At 40.9% G+C, this 18433-nt stretch overlaps 1 protein-coding gene across 1 annotated transcript; it reads right to left on the bottom strand.

Annotated features, from left to right (window-relative positions):
• Positions 1-1415: 1415 nt before the first annotated feature.
• On the bottom strand, positions 1416-18433 carry LOC146559678 (BICD family-like cargo adapter 1). Its single transcript, XM_085243357.1, has 10 exons — positions 18002-18433; positions 16251-16466; positions 10493-10612; positions 9558-9704; positions 8847-9029; positions 5095-5259; positions 4325-4402; positions 3999-4111; positions 3693-3813; positions 1416-2340 (listed from the first exon to the last, which is right to left on the bottom strand). Exons 1-10 carry the CDS (start codon positions 18248-18250, stop codon positions 2101-2103), a joined length of 1632 nt encoding a protein of 543 aa, XP_085099483.1. The 5' UTR covers positions 18251-18433; the 3' UTR covers positions 1416-2100.

The following is an 18433-nucleotide window of genomic DNA, read 5'->3' as shown; positions in this document are numbered from 1 at the left end:
TGTGATTTAACTGACTCTCCCACTTTTTTCCTACTAAATTACTTGGATTTGTTTATGACGTCTTATCTCAGAGCTCATTTTACATATTTACGCACAAGTTAATTTCCATGAATTCCCACAGAGCTGCTATCCAAGCAAACCTAACATGAACCTAAATATCCAGTAGTAGTGTAAGTCTTCTACCCACTCTAATAAGACCATTATTACCATTAATCTTGAATGAAGTACGCAGTTGTTATTGCACATGTTTGGTTTTGCTTTATTCTTAGTTCAGGAACCTCAAACACTGATGATAATTTACCCATGTCTCGACATCTGGAAGTTTTCACATTTACAAAACTACATGGCTTTAATAAATCAACACTTCTGAGTAGCAGTGTTAAAGGCAGTGAACATATGCAACTCTGAACACAAATTATAAATATTAAAAAATCTGATAAAACCTCAGTTGACTGATTTAAGGTTGACTTGCAGTTATTTAACATGACTGAGTTAAGTGTAACTACATTTGCTTATTTTTTAGCACCTCAGCTGCAGTCTGTCCAGTGTGTCAGATCCTGTCAGCTATGACACATCTGCCTCCCACTAAAGCCTGAAATGTTTGCTGGCCATCAGCAGAGGGCAGCAGCAGACGTATTGTTAGAAGCCCATTTCAGATTATCAAACCGCTCAAAAAATTAAACACTTTCATGAGAATATTAATCAAGTCAGTTAAACTTCTGGGATATTAATTTGAGCAGTGAAGTAGCGTGGGGGTGGGTTGTTAATCAGTTTCAGTGGCTTTCGTGTTAACGAAATGACCAATATATGCACTAGAGAGGCAACAGTGAGACAACCACTAACACAGGAATGGTTTTACTGGCTAGGTTTGTTGTCTCTGGTAGCATGAAGCAATACCTGGTCCCTCACCTGCTAGTGAGCCCTGTGCTCACTGCCTGGCACTGTGGAGAACAATTAGCATTTGCAATAGAATACCAGAATTGGCAGGTCCATCACCAGTATCCTGTGCTTTTCACAGATGAGAGCAGGTTCACCTTGAGCACATGTGACAGACATGAAAATTGAAGAAACCATGACCGGTTTGGTGGTGGGTCAGTGATTATCTGGGGAGGCACATCCATGGAGGGACACACAGACCTCTATAGGCTAAGCAACAGCACCCTGATTGCCATTAGGTATCAGGATGAAATCCTTGGACATACTGTGAGCTGCTACATTTGACTTCAGCCCTCTGTAGGTTGATCGTTTTCATTTCTTTCAATGTAGCCTCCTTTAATTCCTGACAGATTACCCCATCTCCATATTTGTGTATTGTCTTCAATCTTGCAGCTTTTCCCCTATTAAAGCCAGAATATCTTCAGTAAATAACTTTTATCATGGAGAGTTTTGAAGACAAACAGTGGAGAAAAATGAGACCTGACTGAGTATCATTTAATGTTTTATGAAACTTTCTGTCAGTCCTTCCAGACTTGGTCAGTTTGTACAAAGCAGCTTCAATACTGAACAGTGCTTAACATAAAATAGAGTTTCTGCTGTCCACAGACCATATCAATGTCCAGACAACATGTTTGATTTTTAACTGAAACTATGAGAACAAAATTATAAAAATAACAGATTTCTTCATGTACAAGAAAACGTACAGCGTTTCTCAAACACATTTAGCAACATTGACAATAAAAAAAAAAACCCAAAAACAAACATAACTTCTTATATCCAACATGATAAGGACAAATTTAGTACAACGAAAAATGTAGTGTTTAATCACTTACTTCATGAGCATCCTTCTCTTTGATGTGTTAAATCTTAAATACTTTCCACTGAGCTGCTTATTCACCATTTTACAAAATAGGGTGCGATATTTACAGTTAAACCTTCAATTGTAATTCTGTAAAAATGTTGTCACAGTCTTCGTTTTCAGAAGCCTCAGCCTCTCAGTGAAATGTGTTTCAGTCTTTGTTTGCAGTGGCTCCTTCTGTCTTCATGGCTTTTTTTCTCCTTCACATGATGTACAAGAAGCCCCACTAGTGAGTTCCCTTTGACCTTTTCTCTTGGTGCATCTGCTCCACAGTAGTCCAGTAGTGTTCTAGCACTTAGTGTTCACTATTTGCTGTACTGCACCCCTTTGCCCCGCCTTAACCAGTCCCTCCACGGGGATTGGTTTTTGTCCTGATCGCAGTCTGAATTCCAGGAGGAGGCCGACGACTGGCGTGACCAAGATGAAGCCGTTCTGCTGGGTCTGCGAAAGAATGACATGCTGTTGTTGGAGGCGGGCTTCTTCTGAGGCTGCTCCAACTGCTGCTGGGACTTGAGCTGCTGGTTGATGAAGATCTGGATGTCATCCTGGGGAAAGGTGGGGAGGAAGAGGAATTGAGCAGCAAGACTTAGGAGCCGGAGCTCAGTCTGGTATCCCATGATTGGCAAAGATAACATGTTAGTACTAGAGTCGTAGTATTAAAGAAGCAAACTAGTTATCATTAAGTCCCACGAGAAAACCAACAAAGTACTGACTCTTTAAAAAACATGGAGCTGCCAGGCAGGAGGAAAAGAGGAAGACCTCAGAAGATTCATTGATGTGGTAAAGCAGCGGCCGATGCGCTGCAGGTTTTAGATATCACCCTGGGTCAACATACCTGAATCAAATGATTAGTTTATTACCAGGCCTCTGAAGAACTTCAAGACATGTTGAGGACATAATTTAGCCATTTAAATCAGCTGTGTTGAATCAAGGATACATCTAAAACCTGCAGGACACCGGCCCTTGAAGCCTGGAGTTTCCCCACCCCTGTGGTAAAGGATGAGATGCAGAGGGGTGGTGTGACAGAGGAGGAAGCTAGGGATAGGGTGAGACGGAGGCAGATGATCTGCTCCCTTTAGGAGTCGCAGCAGCAGCCGGAGGAGGAGGGAAAAGAAAAACTATATTGGTTTAAAGCTATTGATCACAGTCTTGAAATCAAACCATTGGGAGATGGATTGAGACAATGTGCTTCTAGGCATATTTGTTCATAACAGTAAAAAGAGGTTATAAAACACCTTCCTTGTCAGCGTTCAGATTCATTAAATCTATGAAGTTCTGAAGGCAAAACTGGTCCAATAAAGTGACTGGTCAGTGCCTATGACCGGTCACTTTTATTTACTCAAACGGTCTGACTTCCGTTTGAGTAAATAACCTTTTCTTTGCATGCCTTTTGTATTAAATAATCATTTATATTAATCTTACATTACTTTATTTTTTTATAATTTATATGTTTTTATCTTGTGGTTGCTCAGAAACACAGTATTTAAAGAAGTGAATCAGTGGTTTGCTCTAAATATTATCTGTATTATCTTCATCAGAGCATGAAGGCTCAGACACTGAGGCAGATGGCTCAGCTTGGCATAATTACTCAGCAGCAGAAGGGCTCAGAGACACATGCCGCTCTTATCCCTCCAAACTGTCAGGACATGGAGATTTATGATGGTGCCTGTCTCTGACTTTCTACTCTAGAATCTCAGACCGATACATCAATCTCAAACGCAGGCAGTGCCTCTGAAAATGTGGCCTTCCCATCAGCGATGCAGGTGATTAAACGTAATAAGAATGTGCTGAAGCAGAAGGCCCTGCAAACAGGCTACGAGATGATAGGACAGTGTGACAAAGTGATGCGAGAAAGATCATTAGACTGGAGGTCTACAGAGAAAAGTGAGTGGTTTACCTGCCAGGCCTCCAGCTCCTGTGATAGCTCCAGTTTGCGTTGGATGGCTTCCAGTAACTGGTTGTTGAGAGACATCATATCGTTTTTACTTCTCACCAGCTCTTCTTCCATTCGGTTTTTCCTGCAAAGAAGTCACACAAAGATCTTTAAAGTAAGGATTTTAACATCCATAACAAGTTAAAACTCAGGGCTGAGCCATGCTCGGGAACTAGGAATTAGTGTTTTTCAGTTTTAAAAATATAAAACATGTAATCTGGAAAGCTTGAACTTTCTCACTTGAATTGGATAAATAAACTCATTACTTACTTCGCAATAGCTTCATCTCGGTCTTTGATGGCCTGTTGGACAACTTCAGTTTGATCTTGAACGCTCTGCAGCTTCTGCATCAGTTCAGCATTTTCTTGCTGCAGCTGCACATTCTGCAGGAAGACGATAAGAGCTCTTTAGACCACAGTATAAAATACTACATAATGAATGTTTATCTGCTTGTCAAATGCAATTCTGAGGCACACAAACATCTCTGAATTTAGATACCGCATCAAGATCAGTAGGGTCAGCACTGGTGCAACCTTTTTGTCATACAACTGGTGCTGTCCCTCTTTGACGGACGGGTCTGTTCATCCCTCGGTTACCTGATCTCTCAGCTCCTGTGTCATGCTCAGATTCCCACTCTCGTCACCCGTCGTTTCGACAAAACCCTGATTCAGCTCCTGGGACAGAGGCATTAACAGAGAGATCAGGTGTCAGCGGTGTGTGCATCAAAAGGACTTTCTGTGGCGTTGGCCTACTTGTGGAGGTGCACTCGCGGAGGAAGGGGTGAGGCTGGCCCCTTTAGTTACACTGACAGACTCATGTTACTGCTCTGAATGTAAGATAAATGCCACAAGACACAACTGGACTATTGTAAACGCTCGCGCAAAGCAATCTGTCCTGTGTGAACACCCTGTGGTGCCTCAAACAGCCACTAGGGGGTAGATAGGTTGGACTGCTATAGTATGTGAGCAGGCTGCTTTCTGGATCTATGATTTATGCTTTTCCTGCATCTGCGTCCAACCTCTAGCAAAGAAAAAACAAAGTAAGGAAATAACTCTGCTTTCAGTACAATTGTCTCTCATCGTACAACAGAAAGAGATGCACTGTTGGAGTGTTAAACGTCGCATCTCTCACCTGTAAGTTGTGTGTTTGAAAAGCAATAAATGCGCTCTGCCGTGTTGGTACAGCCCTGCGTTTCTTAGACGTCAGAACTTCAGATTGTTTTGTGTACATTTCTTTATGATTCGAGGACATGACAAAACCTACAGTGTACTATTCCCGTCCTTCTCATGTTTCAAACAACAAGGTCAGCCTTTTGTTCGCATTTCCTCTCCCTGCCCCATTTGCTGTTCGTGTGTGCGCAGCTCACCTGTGGCCTGGATGCCTGTGAAAGAGTTTGAGCCACGCCCTTCAGCCGATGCAACATGGCCTTCAGGTCTTCCTGCTGATCGGCGACTTCTGACTGCTCTGAGCCGTTCAGCTCCTGGGTCAGCGGGAGGAGTAACTGAAGGATGGACCCCATTTCTTGCGTTAACTATGAAAAAAGGAAGAAACGTGTTGATATGTGCTTGCTGTGACTTTCAAAATAGTGTCAGCCGCATTAACACATGAACCAAAATATTAAACGTGCAACAAAAGTTACATAGCTTGGAGGATGCTGCTCGAATTCTGACCTACATTTAGGTCCATAAACTCTTTGCCTTACCACACCATCACAATGGATTTTAAATTAAGCAATCAAGATGTGATTGAAAAGCAGACTTTCAGTTAACTGAATTAACTGCTTAGGAATTACAGACTTTTTCATAAAATCCTTTGCAGGGAAGTCTGGCTGCAAAGGATTTTAATCAGTCGCCTGGAGATCAGGCGACTGACTTGGCCATTGAAGTATATCCCATTTCTTTTCCTTGAGAAACTCTTGGTTGCTTCTACAGTATGCTTTACATTTCACATTCACCCTACTGCTTTGGACCTAACAGCATATTAAAAGGAATTTCTGTGTGTTATACAAGTTATTTCTTCTTCTCTGTTCCTGCGAGCATTCCCCATCTTCTTCTCACATGTCTTGAATGACATCATGTATTTATACGACTGGAGGAGTCAGCATTACCTCATGGGCATATTTAACTTACCTGAGTCATGTGTATCACGTGACAGTGCTTATCTGATCATAACAAAAATAACTAAACAGGAACAGTTTCAGGTGATAAACAGTCACAGTTGTTTGCATAAGTTTTAACACCCCTGACTCTGAGAAAGTTCTATATTTAAGAGACAATAAAATCAGCCTGAGTAAAAAAATGCTTAAAAATTGAACAGTAATTGTGGCTGCCACAAAAATAATGAGCTTTATGTTTTAGTGAGGTATTGCCATCATATACCCCACATGTGACAACAATGTGGAAAGTCTCCGACAATGTGGTAATGACAAACAGGAAATGTGACTCACGAGTGCAGCAACACATTACTTTTTCCTGCTGCAACACAACAATAACAGCAGACACACGGACGGTGAGAAGACGTTTTCTGCTCTCTCCCAGACACAACTCCAACACGTGACTTCTGCACAAGTCCTCATCCAGGACTTCACTCTGTACAATCAGGAGCTTCACGCCTTGGTGACAGTGTGACAGCAAACACGCTGTCACACTGTCACCAAGAACTCGCACAACATGTTCCTGCATGGCGTCCCTCTCTGTAGAGAGAGCTACCGTGCTTTTGCTACAACATTTTCAAACGCTTTCCAAAATTCAGAGTATAAATGATGTATCTCTGGTGCTATAAATGTGCGATCTCATTCTCAAGAAAGACAACTTGATCATTTCATTTCCAGTCATCACAGGAACACAGTTTCCCCTCAAAACGCACGTGACCTGTGAATCATTGCAGGCCCACTGCAGCAAAAGCCAACCACAGTATGGAGATAGTGTGCAGCTGTTCCTACACAGAGTTGTTTGCATGTTTTTCCAATTTTGTCTTGCAGTGACTCGACAGCATTCACATTAGTGCTATAAGAGGAATTTTACTTTTTTTCCTAGTACTTTTTTGTGTGTGTGCTTTACAGTACGTATAATTTTAGATCATAACACTGATACAGGATAACACATCACAATGTTGCAAAAAATCAACGTTGAAGAAAAGTCATGCTTATTGCACCTAGAGATACTAAAATACCAACAATACAAATACAGAAAAATAAATGATAAATTATTCTTACTGCTTCGGGGGCACAAATTCGTAAACTTGAGAACAGTTTGGGACTGCAGTTTCTACCAATCATCATTCAAACAGGAGAAATTTAAGACGTTAACTCTTCAAAGCTGTGGACTGACAGATAATCGGTGCTCAAATAAGTATTAAAGGAGCAGGATTGTTTATGTGAGGCTAACACAGACAGTAAAATTGTCTCTCTCTTAGTTTTAAGATCACCTGCACTTGATTACAATGATGTTTGTGCATCTACATGCGCCCCCCTGCATTCCTTTCTCCCTCATCACTCTGTCTTCTAAGTGGAGTGATGTTTATGTATAAGGTCACGAGTAGAGCAGGGCGATATGGCCAAAAATATTTATCACGATATATATTTGAAAATTTGCGATAACGATATAACCGACGATATAATTAATGCGAGACAAAATACAACTCCACAACATTACTAGCGCAAAAAGACAACCTTCCATTTATTTTCACTTAAACAAGAAGCTGGTTTTTATGTACATTAAAGCTTTATAAAAATGTAACAGTGCAAATGCAAATTCCTTGCTGAAAGTTTAACCAAAAGGCATTTCCAGTAGAAATGGGCTGACATATCCTGAGCATAACCATGTATAATATCCACTGAAGTTAAAAAGAGGTGCTTTGCAACATTAAACTGCAGTGTGCAGTACGTATTTTTCGCACCATAAGGTGCACGGGATTATAAGGCACATTAAGTGAAACAAAGCAGTCAGATAAATCAAACTTTATTAAACTCATTCTTCTTGCTTCCTCCACTTCTGTACCATTGATTCATTAATGTTGAATTCTCTGGCAGCTGCTCTATTCCCATGTTGTTGCAGTATATTAATGACTAACCTCGTATTGTGGATGGATTATCTCAGTTGTTCTCCTGACTGAAGTTTGGTCCGTTTACAGCATCCTGCCATGCGATTGCATTTGTCTCTAACCATGAAGAACCTTCACGTTAACTTTTATAAGTGGAAAAGTGTTAGTGTTCGTCCTCCAGCTTCACTGTTTATGTTATGCTAACATAGCTGTGTCGCTAGCGATCACGTAGCACATCATTATATACCAGCTAGCCCAACTTCAGTAACCCTACAAACGTCACTGCTGTTTAGTTTCCTGTCTTCATTTATGTTGGAAGTGATAGCAGAGCTGTACGTTTGATTTTTTTCAGAAATCTCTCCGTCAGAACATGCTATATCATGCTTAGGTAACTAGCGAAACTAGCGAGCTAACTTCCGCTAGCTTCCTGCTAACTTCTAACTCCGTTAAATGTAATAACTTTTGTTTTCATGGATGCCTGGAAGTTAAACTTTATAGTTACACCTGGTAAAGCAGCAATGCTGATCGTTTTATTAAAGATGAAAGAATTTAGACAGTTTTTAACTCTAAGTGATGCTGCAGTGTTGTTTGACCTGAAGCATACGGAGTTTAGGACCCAGATTACTCCCAGATTTAAGAGCATCTTAGAACGGCCACTTGCATGTTCTGCAAAAAAATGTGCTTTGTTGTGTATCTGACGGACAAACACCAAACCAGTTCCACATCAGGAAGTTGCACCATTTTTACAAACCAATTCTGGTTCATCTGTTTCACTCAACAATCGGCCATGTGCGTATGAAAACAAAGGCACTGCGCATGCGCGTTTTACTCCCATTCTATCGCGATATTTCATTTTCCTATCATTGCCTAACATTATACCGGTATTACCGTGAACGGTATAATATGGCCCAGCCCTAGTCACGAGACATCTTACCATTAGCTTTACTCTTATTCACAGTGAACTTTATATTTTTAAATTAAATTGAAATGAAATACTTCAATCAGCCACATGAGGCATGTTTTGGATGTTTTTTTTATAAAACAATATGCTTTGACTGTATTAATCAGTAAACCTACCTCTTCTTTGCTGACTCCGAGGCCTGTTATCTCCAGGCTACTTTCCAGCTCAGACAGCAGGGAAGTGTCGCCGTAGCTCCTGGCTTCCTGCAGGGACACCTCCTCCTGAAGCTCCTCCACCTGGGCCTGCAGCTGCTGTGAATGACCCCGTGCAGCCTCCACCTCTTGCCGCGCCTCGGCAAGCTGAAAAGCACAGAGAGCGAGAGGCACATGCACACATGAACGAAAACAGAAATGTGACAAGGATAACACGTCCGACAGATGAAGAAGCTACGATAAAAATCACATTATGAATCCTGCTAGATTACACAGATCCCTGCTTTTAGCCTAAGAGTCAAATGAGCTCTGGAAGGAGCTGTAATAGGAGACTCGTGTAAGCAGACTGTACCAACAAGAGAAAGAAATCCTGACATGCCAGATTCCAGCCTAAAGCCAAACATGAAACTAAACGAACACGAGTGGAATCCAGAGTTGCGGGTGAGAGATACAGTGACGGGAGTGAGGTGATTGTTTAGCGGTACTTTCCGCAATCCCACCGAAACCCAGGCTGGCAGAGAGGGAGCAGAAAATCTTTGTCATTGTGGTTCTTTTAGTCACGCACTAACCACTTGATGCGGTTTTGCTGCCACAATGAGCTCTAATCAGATTGCTTATGTACTATGGAGCTCGAATGACAGTCTTGCCTGCGCTGTACTGTATTCATGTTTGTACCTGCTGGCTGTGCTGCTCGTTGAGTTGGTCGTGCAGAGCCAAGCGTGCGTCCAAAGAGGCCAAACTCGCCCTCAGTTCTTCGTTTTCTTGACAAACGCTCTCCAATCGTTGCTCCAGCACCTGTTCCTTCTGTGAGAGACGCAACACCTGGAAAAACAAGCAGAAATACAGATAACAAAGTTATTTCTTCCCCTCAGGGAGGAAAATTCTCACTAACTCACACCACTCCCTTGCATCGCAACAAAACAATCCACTAACAGGAGGAATGAAGCTGATATTTGAACCTTCCTACTTTTACTTGGAAGGCTATCCGTTTTCTCATTTTCGGAAATGAACAATTTATCGAGAAAAGGATGATTTACCGAGAATCTGTCTGACTGTATTTATCCTATTCAGGAGTACATCCAAAAAAGAAGGTGAACTTGCTCGTCACAATTTCAAAAGTCATTTCAAAACAGATATTCCTTTTTAAAAACCTTTAATCAAACCATTATTACAAAATAAAGTGTTGTTTTAGTACTTTTTTTTCCCAGTTTCTGCTGCTGGTTGTCCAGGACTTTCATTATTCTTCTGTTTTATGTAACCACCACATCCATTGCATGAAATAAAACGCATTATGTATTAGAAAAGATCACTTTTTAGACAGACTGTTTATTTGCCATTTTACTTTGCTTAAAACATTACTTAGAAGACGTTATTTTAAGAACCATGTAGGTCTAAACATGACCAGCAGGTATGGGCCAGACATGAAGAGATAGAAGTTCATTTATGACTCGCTTCACTGATGCCAAGTAATTATTAGAAAGGCATTTGAGAAAAAAATTGATACAAAAATATGATATGCTACAAGAAGAAGACCATATTTTAGCATAAATATGAAGCTACACCTCTGTAAAGTCACAGTAACGGCCGCACGTGTGCATTAGAGTACTTGCCTGCTCTCTCATGGCACTCATCAGCTCCTCGTCCTGCTGCCTGTTGTGACTTCCTTTTTGTTGCAGCTCCTGTTTCAGAGCCTGCAGCTCAGTGGACATGGCTCTCTCCACCTCCATCGCCTACACGTGCACAGAAGAAAGAGAACACGAACGCAGGAGAGTCACAAAGGGAGCAAATGAAATGAGAAATATGGAGAGGGTTAAAAAGATCTCAGCCAGAGACTGGCGTCACACACGCGTATCAGTTAAAGTGAAAATCCAAAATGAAGCCTGCCTGTAGCCTGAGCTTTAAGAAAATAAAAGTCTTGGCTAAAGCTGAGATGAGAAGAAGCTGGGGATTAGTTGACTAAATTTAAATGTGGTTGGTTATTGGTTTTCCTGATAGCCTGCAGTGCTTCCAAAACCTGGGGCAAAAACAGGACAGATGTAAAAGCTAACAGCATGAGTGATTCATTCATTTTCCCCCATTTTCAACTTTAACCATAAAACACTGAATATTGGAAAACTTGAAAGCTGATTCAAACACAAAAGATTGGGCAACATTAAAAATTTGGGAAGCTGCTGTGCCTACAGGCCCTGTGAAAGGCCCCCCCTTCTGCCCTCCCTTGTCCTGGACTGGGACCCTCATTTCCCCTTACTCAGCAGTTCGGCGGGGCCCTGTCAGGTCCAATCAATGCCACATAATACAAAATGAAAGGCCGGCCTCTACGGCAGATGGAGCAGAGGGCATCTTGATCTTGGTGGTGACATCATCATGCCACATTAAACAACAATGGTGAACTCGGACATCACCAGAGTAAAAGCTGGAGGGAAGAGCTTGAAAGTATGGAGGATGTGAGGCAGGTTTGTGGGACATAAGTAGAGGGAAGCGTGTGTCTGTGTGAGTGAATAAAGGATAAAAACAAAAAGCAAGCAGACACAGTGAGAAGAGAAGAAGTCTGGGTTTAAAAATGAACATTTCAGTATGGGCCTCTTTCTACAATAGAGGCACCGACTCACTGAGAGCCACCAAAACGAGGAGGGGACGGAGGACACTCCACCCCCCCCCCCTCCACGCCTTCATGAGTCCACACGCTGAAGTATCCAACAGCTGGCTTCCACAGCTATAACTAAGCCCCTTGGGGGGCACAGAGAAAAGATGGCTTTCCCCTGGGATAAAGGAACGTTGGTGCAACATCAAAGAACAAAATGAAAGATTTATATCTCTCTGTAATGTATATTGTGTTTTCCTTTTTTGTCTGTGAGCTTGGTGATGCTGACCGAGGTTACGGGGGCTTGTCTTAAACAATGTACACAGTGAGGGATTTGTCACAGCTGCCCAATAAAATGCTACCGGTGTGAGTGATATGTGACCCTGAGTAGGAAGCAGGAAGTGAAAAAGGTAATGTGATCTGCATCGGTTAACCTGACAGAAAACAAGATATCAACAGAGTGACCAAAAAAGTAGAAACACCTGTCTGCAATGGTCTTAACTCTTTTTGTATACAAGTTATTCAATATTCTGTATGTATGCACACACAGTACGTTTGAGTTATATCTAAAAGGTTATATTATATTGAAACTTAAGTGAAACCAAACAATAAAAACTAAAAGTGAAATGAACAGAAACCCCCTTATTAAATAATAATATGTTAAAAAGTATTTTAAAAAGTGTATATCCATAACAACTATATAAATACACAAACACTTATTGCTGGCATCAGTAAGTCATCCTATTTGCCTTGGGCTATTACCAGTCATGAGGCAAATAAATCCCACAACCAGTACAATCTGGTTGTGTACAATCTGTCTATTATTGGCCAGTGTCAGCTCATAATACCCCCAGCAGTAAGTCAGGTCTACCTGAAATAAGCTCATAGCAAAGTCCTAAACTTACCGAGTTTTGTTGTTTGTTTTTTAAAAACAATTGAAACGAATGAAACGCATGAAAACATGCAGGAAACTATCAGCATTTCCAGCTCATCATCCAGTAATCATACTCCCATTCCAGTCTGGTATTTCTTATCCAGTAGATGTGTTTATATTCAGTTTTCTAATGCACTAAAAATGTTGCACAAGACTTCAGCCAAAATCAGCAAAATACTAAAATGTTTTTACTTTCACTATATGCAATTATCTCATTTCCTTACAGTCATACTTAATGTTTTTCTTCAGACGGTAAACTGTGGTTTTCCTTGTATGAGACTGCCAGGAAACTCCAGTGACAAATTAACAAACGAACATAGAGAGTGATTCATGTTTGACCAAAGTCTTTTCAGCCTGGTTTACAGTTGCAGCGATGGTTTGTAAGAAAACACCCTGACATCAGTCACCTCTCCCTGAGATTTTCAACACTTTGCTTCTGCTCCGGAGCTCCTGTTTTAACAGTCTGCACTGTGTGACAATTTGGCACGCATCAGTATTGTTTTTAATGCAGCTGCTTCCTCATGTGCACCAGGACAGAAGTTCACAGCAAATCTTTTCATGTTGTTGGAAAATTCTTTTTCTCTCTGGTTTCAGTTTATATCCTCCTCCAGATTCCTGTCATGGTCTACTTACGGTTTCATAATTAGCAGATTATGTTTTCATCTGTGAGAAACTTTCGCTTCATCTTACCATTTATCTGTTATGGTTAGTGAAGCACCTAAACTGGTTATCCAGGTATTAGCTTTTAGTCCATAACTCGCTTTTTGATGGCTGCTAGCCATACAGCTAATGATTTTAACTATTTATATACATTTTAAGGTTTTATCTAACATTTTGGAAAATCGTTTTTTCATCACATTTTCATTTTCTGAGAGCTGGTAACTCCATTTGCAACTGTTTATCTATATTTTAACGTTTTAGCTGGTTTTAACGGAAGGTTTTTAGCTTGTACTTTCAGCTAGAATTTTATTAATGAATGCATCTGTCTTTTAAACATAATTTAATTTTTAACTGTTTATAAGGAGTTTTAGCTAAGAGTTTATATTTTTTTATCTATATTTTTCAATGACTACCAGCAACATGGCTAACAATTTTAATTCTTTATACTTTAAGCTAATAATTAATTAAAAAAAAACAAAAACTACATTCCTGACTAATCAGTTAACTGTTTATCCACACTTTTAGCTACCCACTTCAAATGCTTACCCATGCTTTTGATAACAATTTTATTTATCTATACTTTGAGAAATGCTAGCCACATGGCAAACAATTTTTAACTTCGACATTTTTTCATTTTTAGCTAACAATTTAATTCATTTCAGGGGCTTTTTAGCTTATAGTTCCATACAAAAATTATACATATACATTTCTTTCTCTACACTCCTAAGTTACCATTTTAAATGTTTATCTACAATTAGAACAAACCATTTTAATTGTATAAATATGCTTTTGATTAACAACTTAATTAATTTACCTTAACTTTCAGCTAAGTTGGCCACTGGTTGACCACCAGTCATTAGGGAAAAATGAGTATTCCCCAATCAGTTGCAAGTGGTTGCTAGAAGTTAATGGCTGTCAACTGCCCCAGGTCACACAGGTCTCCTGACCAATTAGTGAACCTCTGGCAAGCACCTGTCACTAGACAAACATGTTTTCCCCAGTTGGTTGGCAAAAAGCCTCCTTGTGATTACTTTGATTGTTAGCATATTGCTGTGGAAATTTGGATAGAAGTGACGGACTTGTCTACAAACAGTTGCCAGCTATGTCAGTTACACTGACACTGAAAAGCGCTTTTTGTAACATGTTGGCTGCAGTGCTGCAGTACCGCAACTTCTACTTTGAATGTGAATCTCCTCCATTTCTGGTTTACATCACACTTTTTCAGGTTATACAAACACTTGGCTAGTTAACAAGTACTTGGAGACCAGCATAAAAACAAAAAATAAAAACGACAGGCACTTGCGTTAATCTGCTAGCAAACAAAGCCCTTACTGAGAGGTTCTGGTGCAACACTTGCTTTGCAACAGTTTTACCCAGTGAGAACCGAGAATCTCCAAGAACCACTTTCAACCAGTCAGGGAATACATATTTTCCCTAGTGGTGGTTGTAAACCCCCCCAAAATTTCTTATGACTTTATAACATTTACTATCTATTTCTACTCAATGTTAATGGTTAACTTCTCTTCTCAAACCAGCTCAGGTCCATTCGGCTTTTAAATTAAAATGTAATTTCTGCTTTTTGAAGATTAGTTCAGCTTTGATTTATTGATTAATTTAATGCAATTCTGTCTATTACACATTAAGTATATAAACTGAAAACAGCAGCTACAATTGATTAGCTCATTGACATATTCAAGTTTCCTAAGTATCCTTGAGTTTTGTTGTTTGTTTGTTTTTTAAGTTAAAAGAAGAAACCTACTGTATAGCTTACTGAAGCCTGAACATGACGCCATGAATAAACCGAGCTCTTCCAGTCAAAACCGTGAGAAACAAAAACTCAATGAATTACAGCACGACTCACCCCACCACACAGCTGTCCGACAGAAGCAGCAGTATCTTTCACCACATCAGGCAAAGACTTGTCAGACATGGAGCGTCTTAAGATTCAGTCTCTTCTCTCAGCTTCACAACTACACAGACCAGAGTTACATTTGGCTAACACTGGGCAGCCCAATAAAGTATTTCCTCCACCTCCCTCTCCCCTAAAACAGCTCAAACAGAGAGATACAAGCTTTTATCTAAATTGGCATTTTCCTGAACTTCTAGGGAGTCTGATTTCCACACACCAAGTCCTTCAGTATAGCCACAGAGGGGGAAGGAAGCTCACAGTTCCTTATTTCGTGGACCTTGACTCCTTACAAGCTCGTGTCTGCTGTTCATTCTGCGTGAGCAGAGGTTTGTCGTGTGGAACGCAGCACGTCACAACAGCAACGCTGAGAAAAACAATCCTCACTTTCTCAGCCTGGAAAAATACTCAAGTTTGCTCCAGCTGTGTGATCCAGTCAGCTCCACTGATAAGAAGCTGTCACCAGCCTGCTTTGTGTACAGTGTACTGCATTTCTGATCAGATACTTATGATCATAAATAATTTACTTCAACACTCATGAACTCCTGAAGACGTGAGTCAGCGGCATGTTGTCAGCGTCCTTATGATGTCAAGCTAGTTAAAGGTTAACTTTGTGTTACTGAATAAACCAACGTAACAGATTATAATGTTCTGATAAAAGCTTCTATAATATGTCTAATAGATTATCTAGGACATTTTTCTATTACATTTCACAGGTACAATGACATAAAAAAGTGGCTAAAATAATTATACGGCAATGAGTTTAATTCATTTGCCTGAACTAGAATTTGAATAAAGCTTCTTCCAGGTATTTTCCAAGCTTCCCTCCCTCTCTCTTGGATTTAAAATTAAGTCATGCTTGAAGTTTCCCTCCCCCTCTTGTTTACATGTCGTTTCCCTCCTGCTCTGCACTTGACATTGCTGATTTGCCTGAGGGAAACTGCTCAGGTTTTGATATGCAGCTCCCAGCTGACTCTAGCTCTATCGCTCTCTTTCTCATTTATCAAAACACTTATTTGTAGTAGAAGTATTTTAGCTGTGACCTTGCTATGAGCCTTCAAATATCCTCAGAGTGTGGCATTGCTTTAGATCAAATACAGTCAGGCTGATACCGGAGTAGTTCACACGGGAACACTGAGTTTCAGTGGGTGGATTGAGTAACTTTCTAGTTTTACTCAGACGGCCTGAAGCTTTGAATCTACTGCCGGTGTTTGTTTCACTGAGGCTCGGTTACTTTTTGAGCAAAGATGAAAAACATGAATCTACCCATCCAGGTGTGGGACTCACAGCTTTGAGCTCCTCCTGGAGCCGCTGAGTGTTCTCGTTGTGCTCCAGCTGAGTTCGACTCTTGTCCCTCTCAGCCTCGCTGAGCGCCCGGGTAAGCTGCTCCACCTGGGCGCTCAGCTCCCTCGCATCCCGCTCCAGGTCTCCCATCTGGCTCTCCCACTGGGACTGGTGGCGCTCCAGCTTCAGTCGCACCTCATGTTTTCCCTGCTCCAGCTCCTATCGGAGGTGGAAAAGATAAATGCCTTAACAGGTGATCTTTAGGGTGGGTGTAGCAAAACAAAGATTTTAAAATATAAAGCAGTAAATACAGTTCAGTTGTCTAGCTACGACTGCAGCAAATGAAGCTGTTTGGCATCGTGAGAGTGTTGTTGGAAGGCATTTGAGTGAGCACAAGCACCTGTCAACCTCATTTAGTGCTCTGACGGATAACAGGAAATGTCCAACAGCTGTAATTTGAATCCGTAACAATAGGGTAGCTGATATCATTAAAGCTAGAAGAGGAAAACATCCACTCTGCTTTCATCCATTCCTTTGGAGCTTAAAAGATCAGTCAGTTTGTCAGTCAACAGAAAAGTCATCCAAGCATTAACTTGCCATGACACCTGATTGATCCAGCACTATTTTAGCTCAATGGGTTGTGCAGGTGACCCATAAGGTGTAAGGTAAATAAAGAGGACTGGGTCTGAATCTTCCCCTGTTCTCTGTCTTTCAAACTTTCCTGCCTTCTCTCAACTTTCTTAAGACAATAAGGGCTAAAAATCCCCCCACTCAAGAAAATGACTGTTCCAGACATTTACCACACCTCTCTGGCAAATTCAATCAGAAAAGTTCACGCAGCACGTTTACATCAATTTAGACACTAGCGCACCATTGTCTTGTCCTTGGTGTGATTTAAGTGACTGCCATACCTGACTTGATGCGAGCATCTGATAGAGACATCAGCATCACCCGGGGAAAGCAATGAGGTCATTATTTTCATATCACAGCCTCTCAACATGATTTGGTGCTGGTGTAGTCGACTGAGACAAACACATGGATGCCACCGGTTCGCTTTTATTACTACACTTTCTGTCTGACTGCTGAGATCTCGTGAGGAGTTGAAGTGTCTCACAAGTATGCAGCAAGACTACCTAGAAGGAATTTCAGTACTGACAGGTCTGCTAAGATAGAAATAGTTTTACAGTCGCTGGGAGAACACAAAAGATCGCTTCAGAGAGAGTTAGTAAAGTTTAGCAACGCACTAGCATGTCTGCCTGTTTACATTATAGTTTCTTTATACAGTTACAGCTTATTTAACGTTGAATATATTGCATTCATTATTTTGTAAACCAACCAGTTTAGTAGGAACACCTTAGCAGTGCCTTTTTTATGCTGCTTTTTCCATTTACAATTGTAAATGTCTTTTCATGGGATGGCCAAAATATTGAGAACACGTTAATAGTGCGGTCGGAGGTCCCAATAAATGACTCAGGTGACTCAATGTCATTAATGTTGAATATTTAAGTTGGTCACCTTAACTTAAATAAATAGAGCTAGAAAGATTTTTACGCGTTTTCGTGCGTAAAGCTGGGAGAGAAACAACAGCATACAATCTTTGGACATCGGGAAAACTTCTTACCCGCCCACTTCAAACAGCAACAACCATGACGTAATTCTAAACACTTCAACCCGAACATTTCACAGAATGTTTTAGATTATTACAAAACCTACTAGATTATTAGTTCACCTGTAGGGAATCGGATTCTCCTTACCTCCAGCTTCTCTGCGTATTGCTCATGAAGTTTTTCGCTCTTCTCCTTAAGCTGGCGGTTTTCTAGGAGCAATGCGTTTCCCAGCTGGGCTGCCAAAATAACCTCTTCCTCCTTTTGTTTTAAAGCAGCCAGAAGTTCACTGGGGTCCTGATAATCTGTCATTTCCTCCGCTCCATAGTGGAAAAAGAAATCCTCCTCTAGGTCCATTATTTCCTTGGACTTGAAGCTCCAATCATCGAGTCGATCCATAGCTAATCCAATAACACCTTATTATAGCTTCTTATATAAAGAAAACACGCGGGAACGGTGCCATAAACGCGCATCTGTGGATGCCCACTCATGACACCTGCGTGTAGCTGCTGAGTCGAGCAGAGTGTAAATGTAAGTGAAGTCGAACCGAAGGTTGGAGCTGTCTGGTGAAAGCAGGCTGCT

This window comes from Mchenga conophoros, linkage group LG14 (genome assembly GCF_057382185.1).
Source record: "Mchenga conophoros isolate Kocher_MC1m ecotype Shallow Benthic linkage group LG14, M_conophoros_male_GT1.1, whole genome shotgun sequence".
Lineage (NCBI taxonomy): Eukaryota > Metazoa > Chordata > Actinopteri > Cichliformes > Cichlidae > Mchenga > Mchenga conophoros.
This window is presented reverse-complemented; position numbering and strand designations above follow the sequence as displayed.

What these genes read in the sequence shown, in the direction of transcription:
- LOC146559678 (XM_085243357.1), bottom strand. Translation starts at nt 18,250, where the DNA reads ATGGATCGACTCGATGATTGGAGCTTCAAGTCCAAGGAAATAATGGAC. An exon ending in AATACGCAGAGAAGCTGGAG is followed by an intron (nt 16,467 to 18,001) that starts GTAAGGAGAATC and finishes CACCTCCGATAG; the next exon opens with GAGCTGGAGCAGGGAAAACA. An exon ending in AGGAGCTGGAGGCCTGGCAG is followed by an intron (nt 2,341 to 3,692) that starts GTAAACCACTCA and finishes ACCTTTCCCCAG; the next exon opens with GATGACATCCAGATCTTCAT.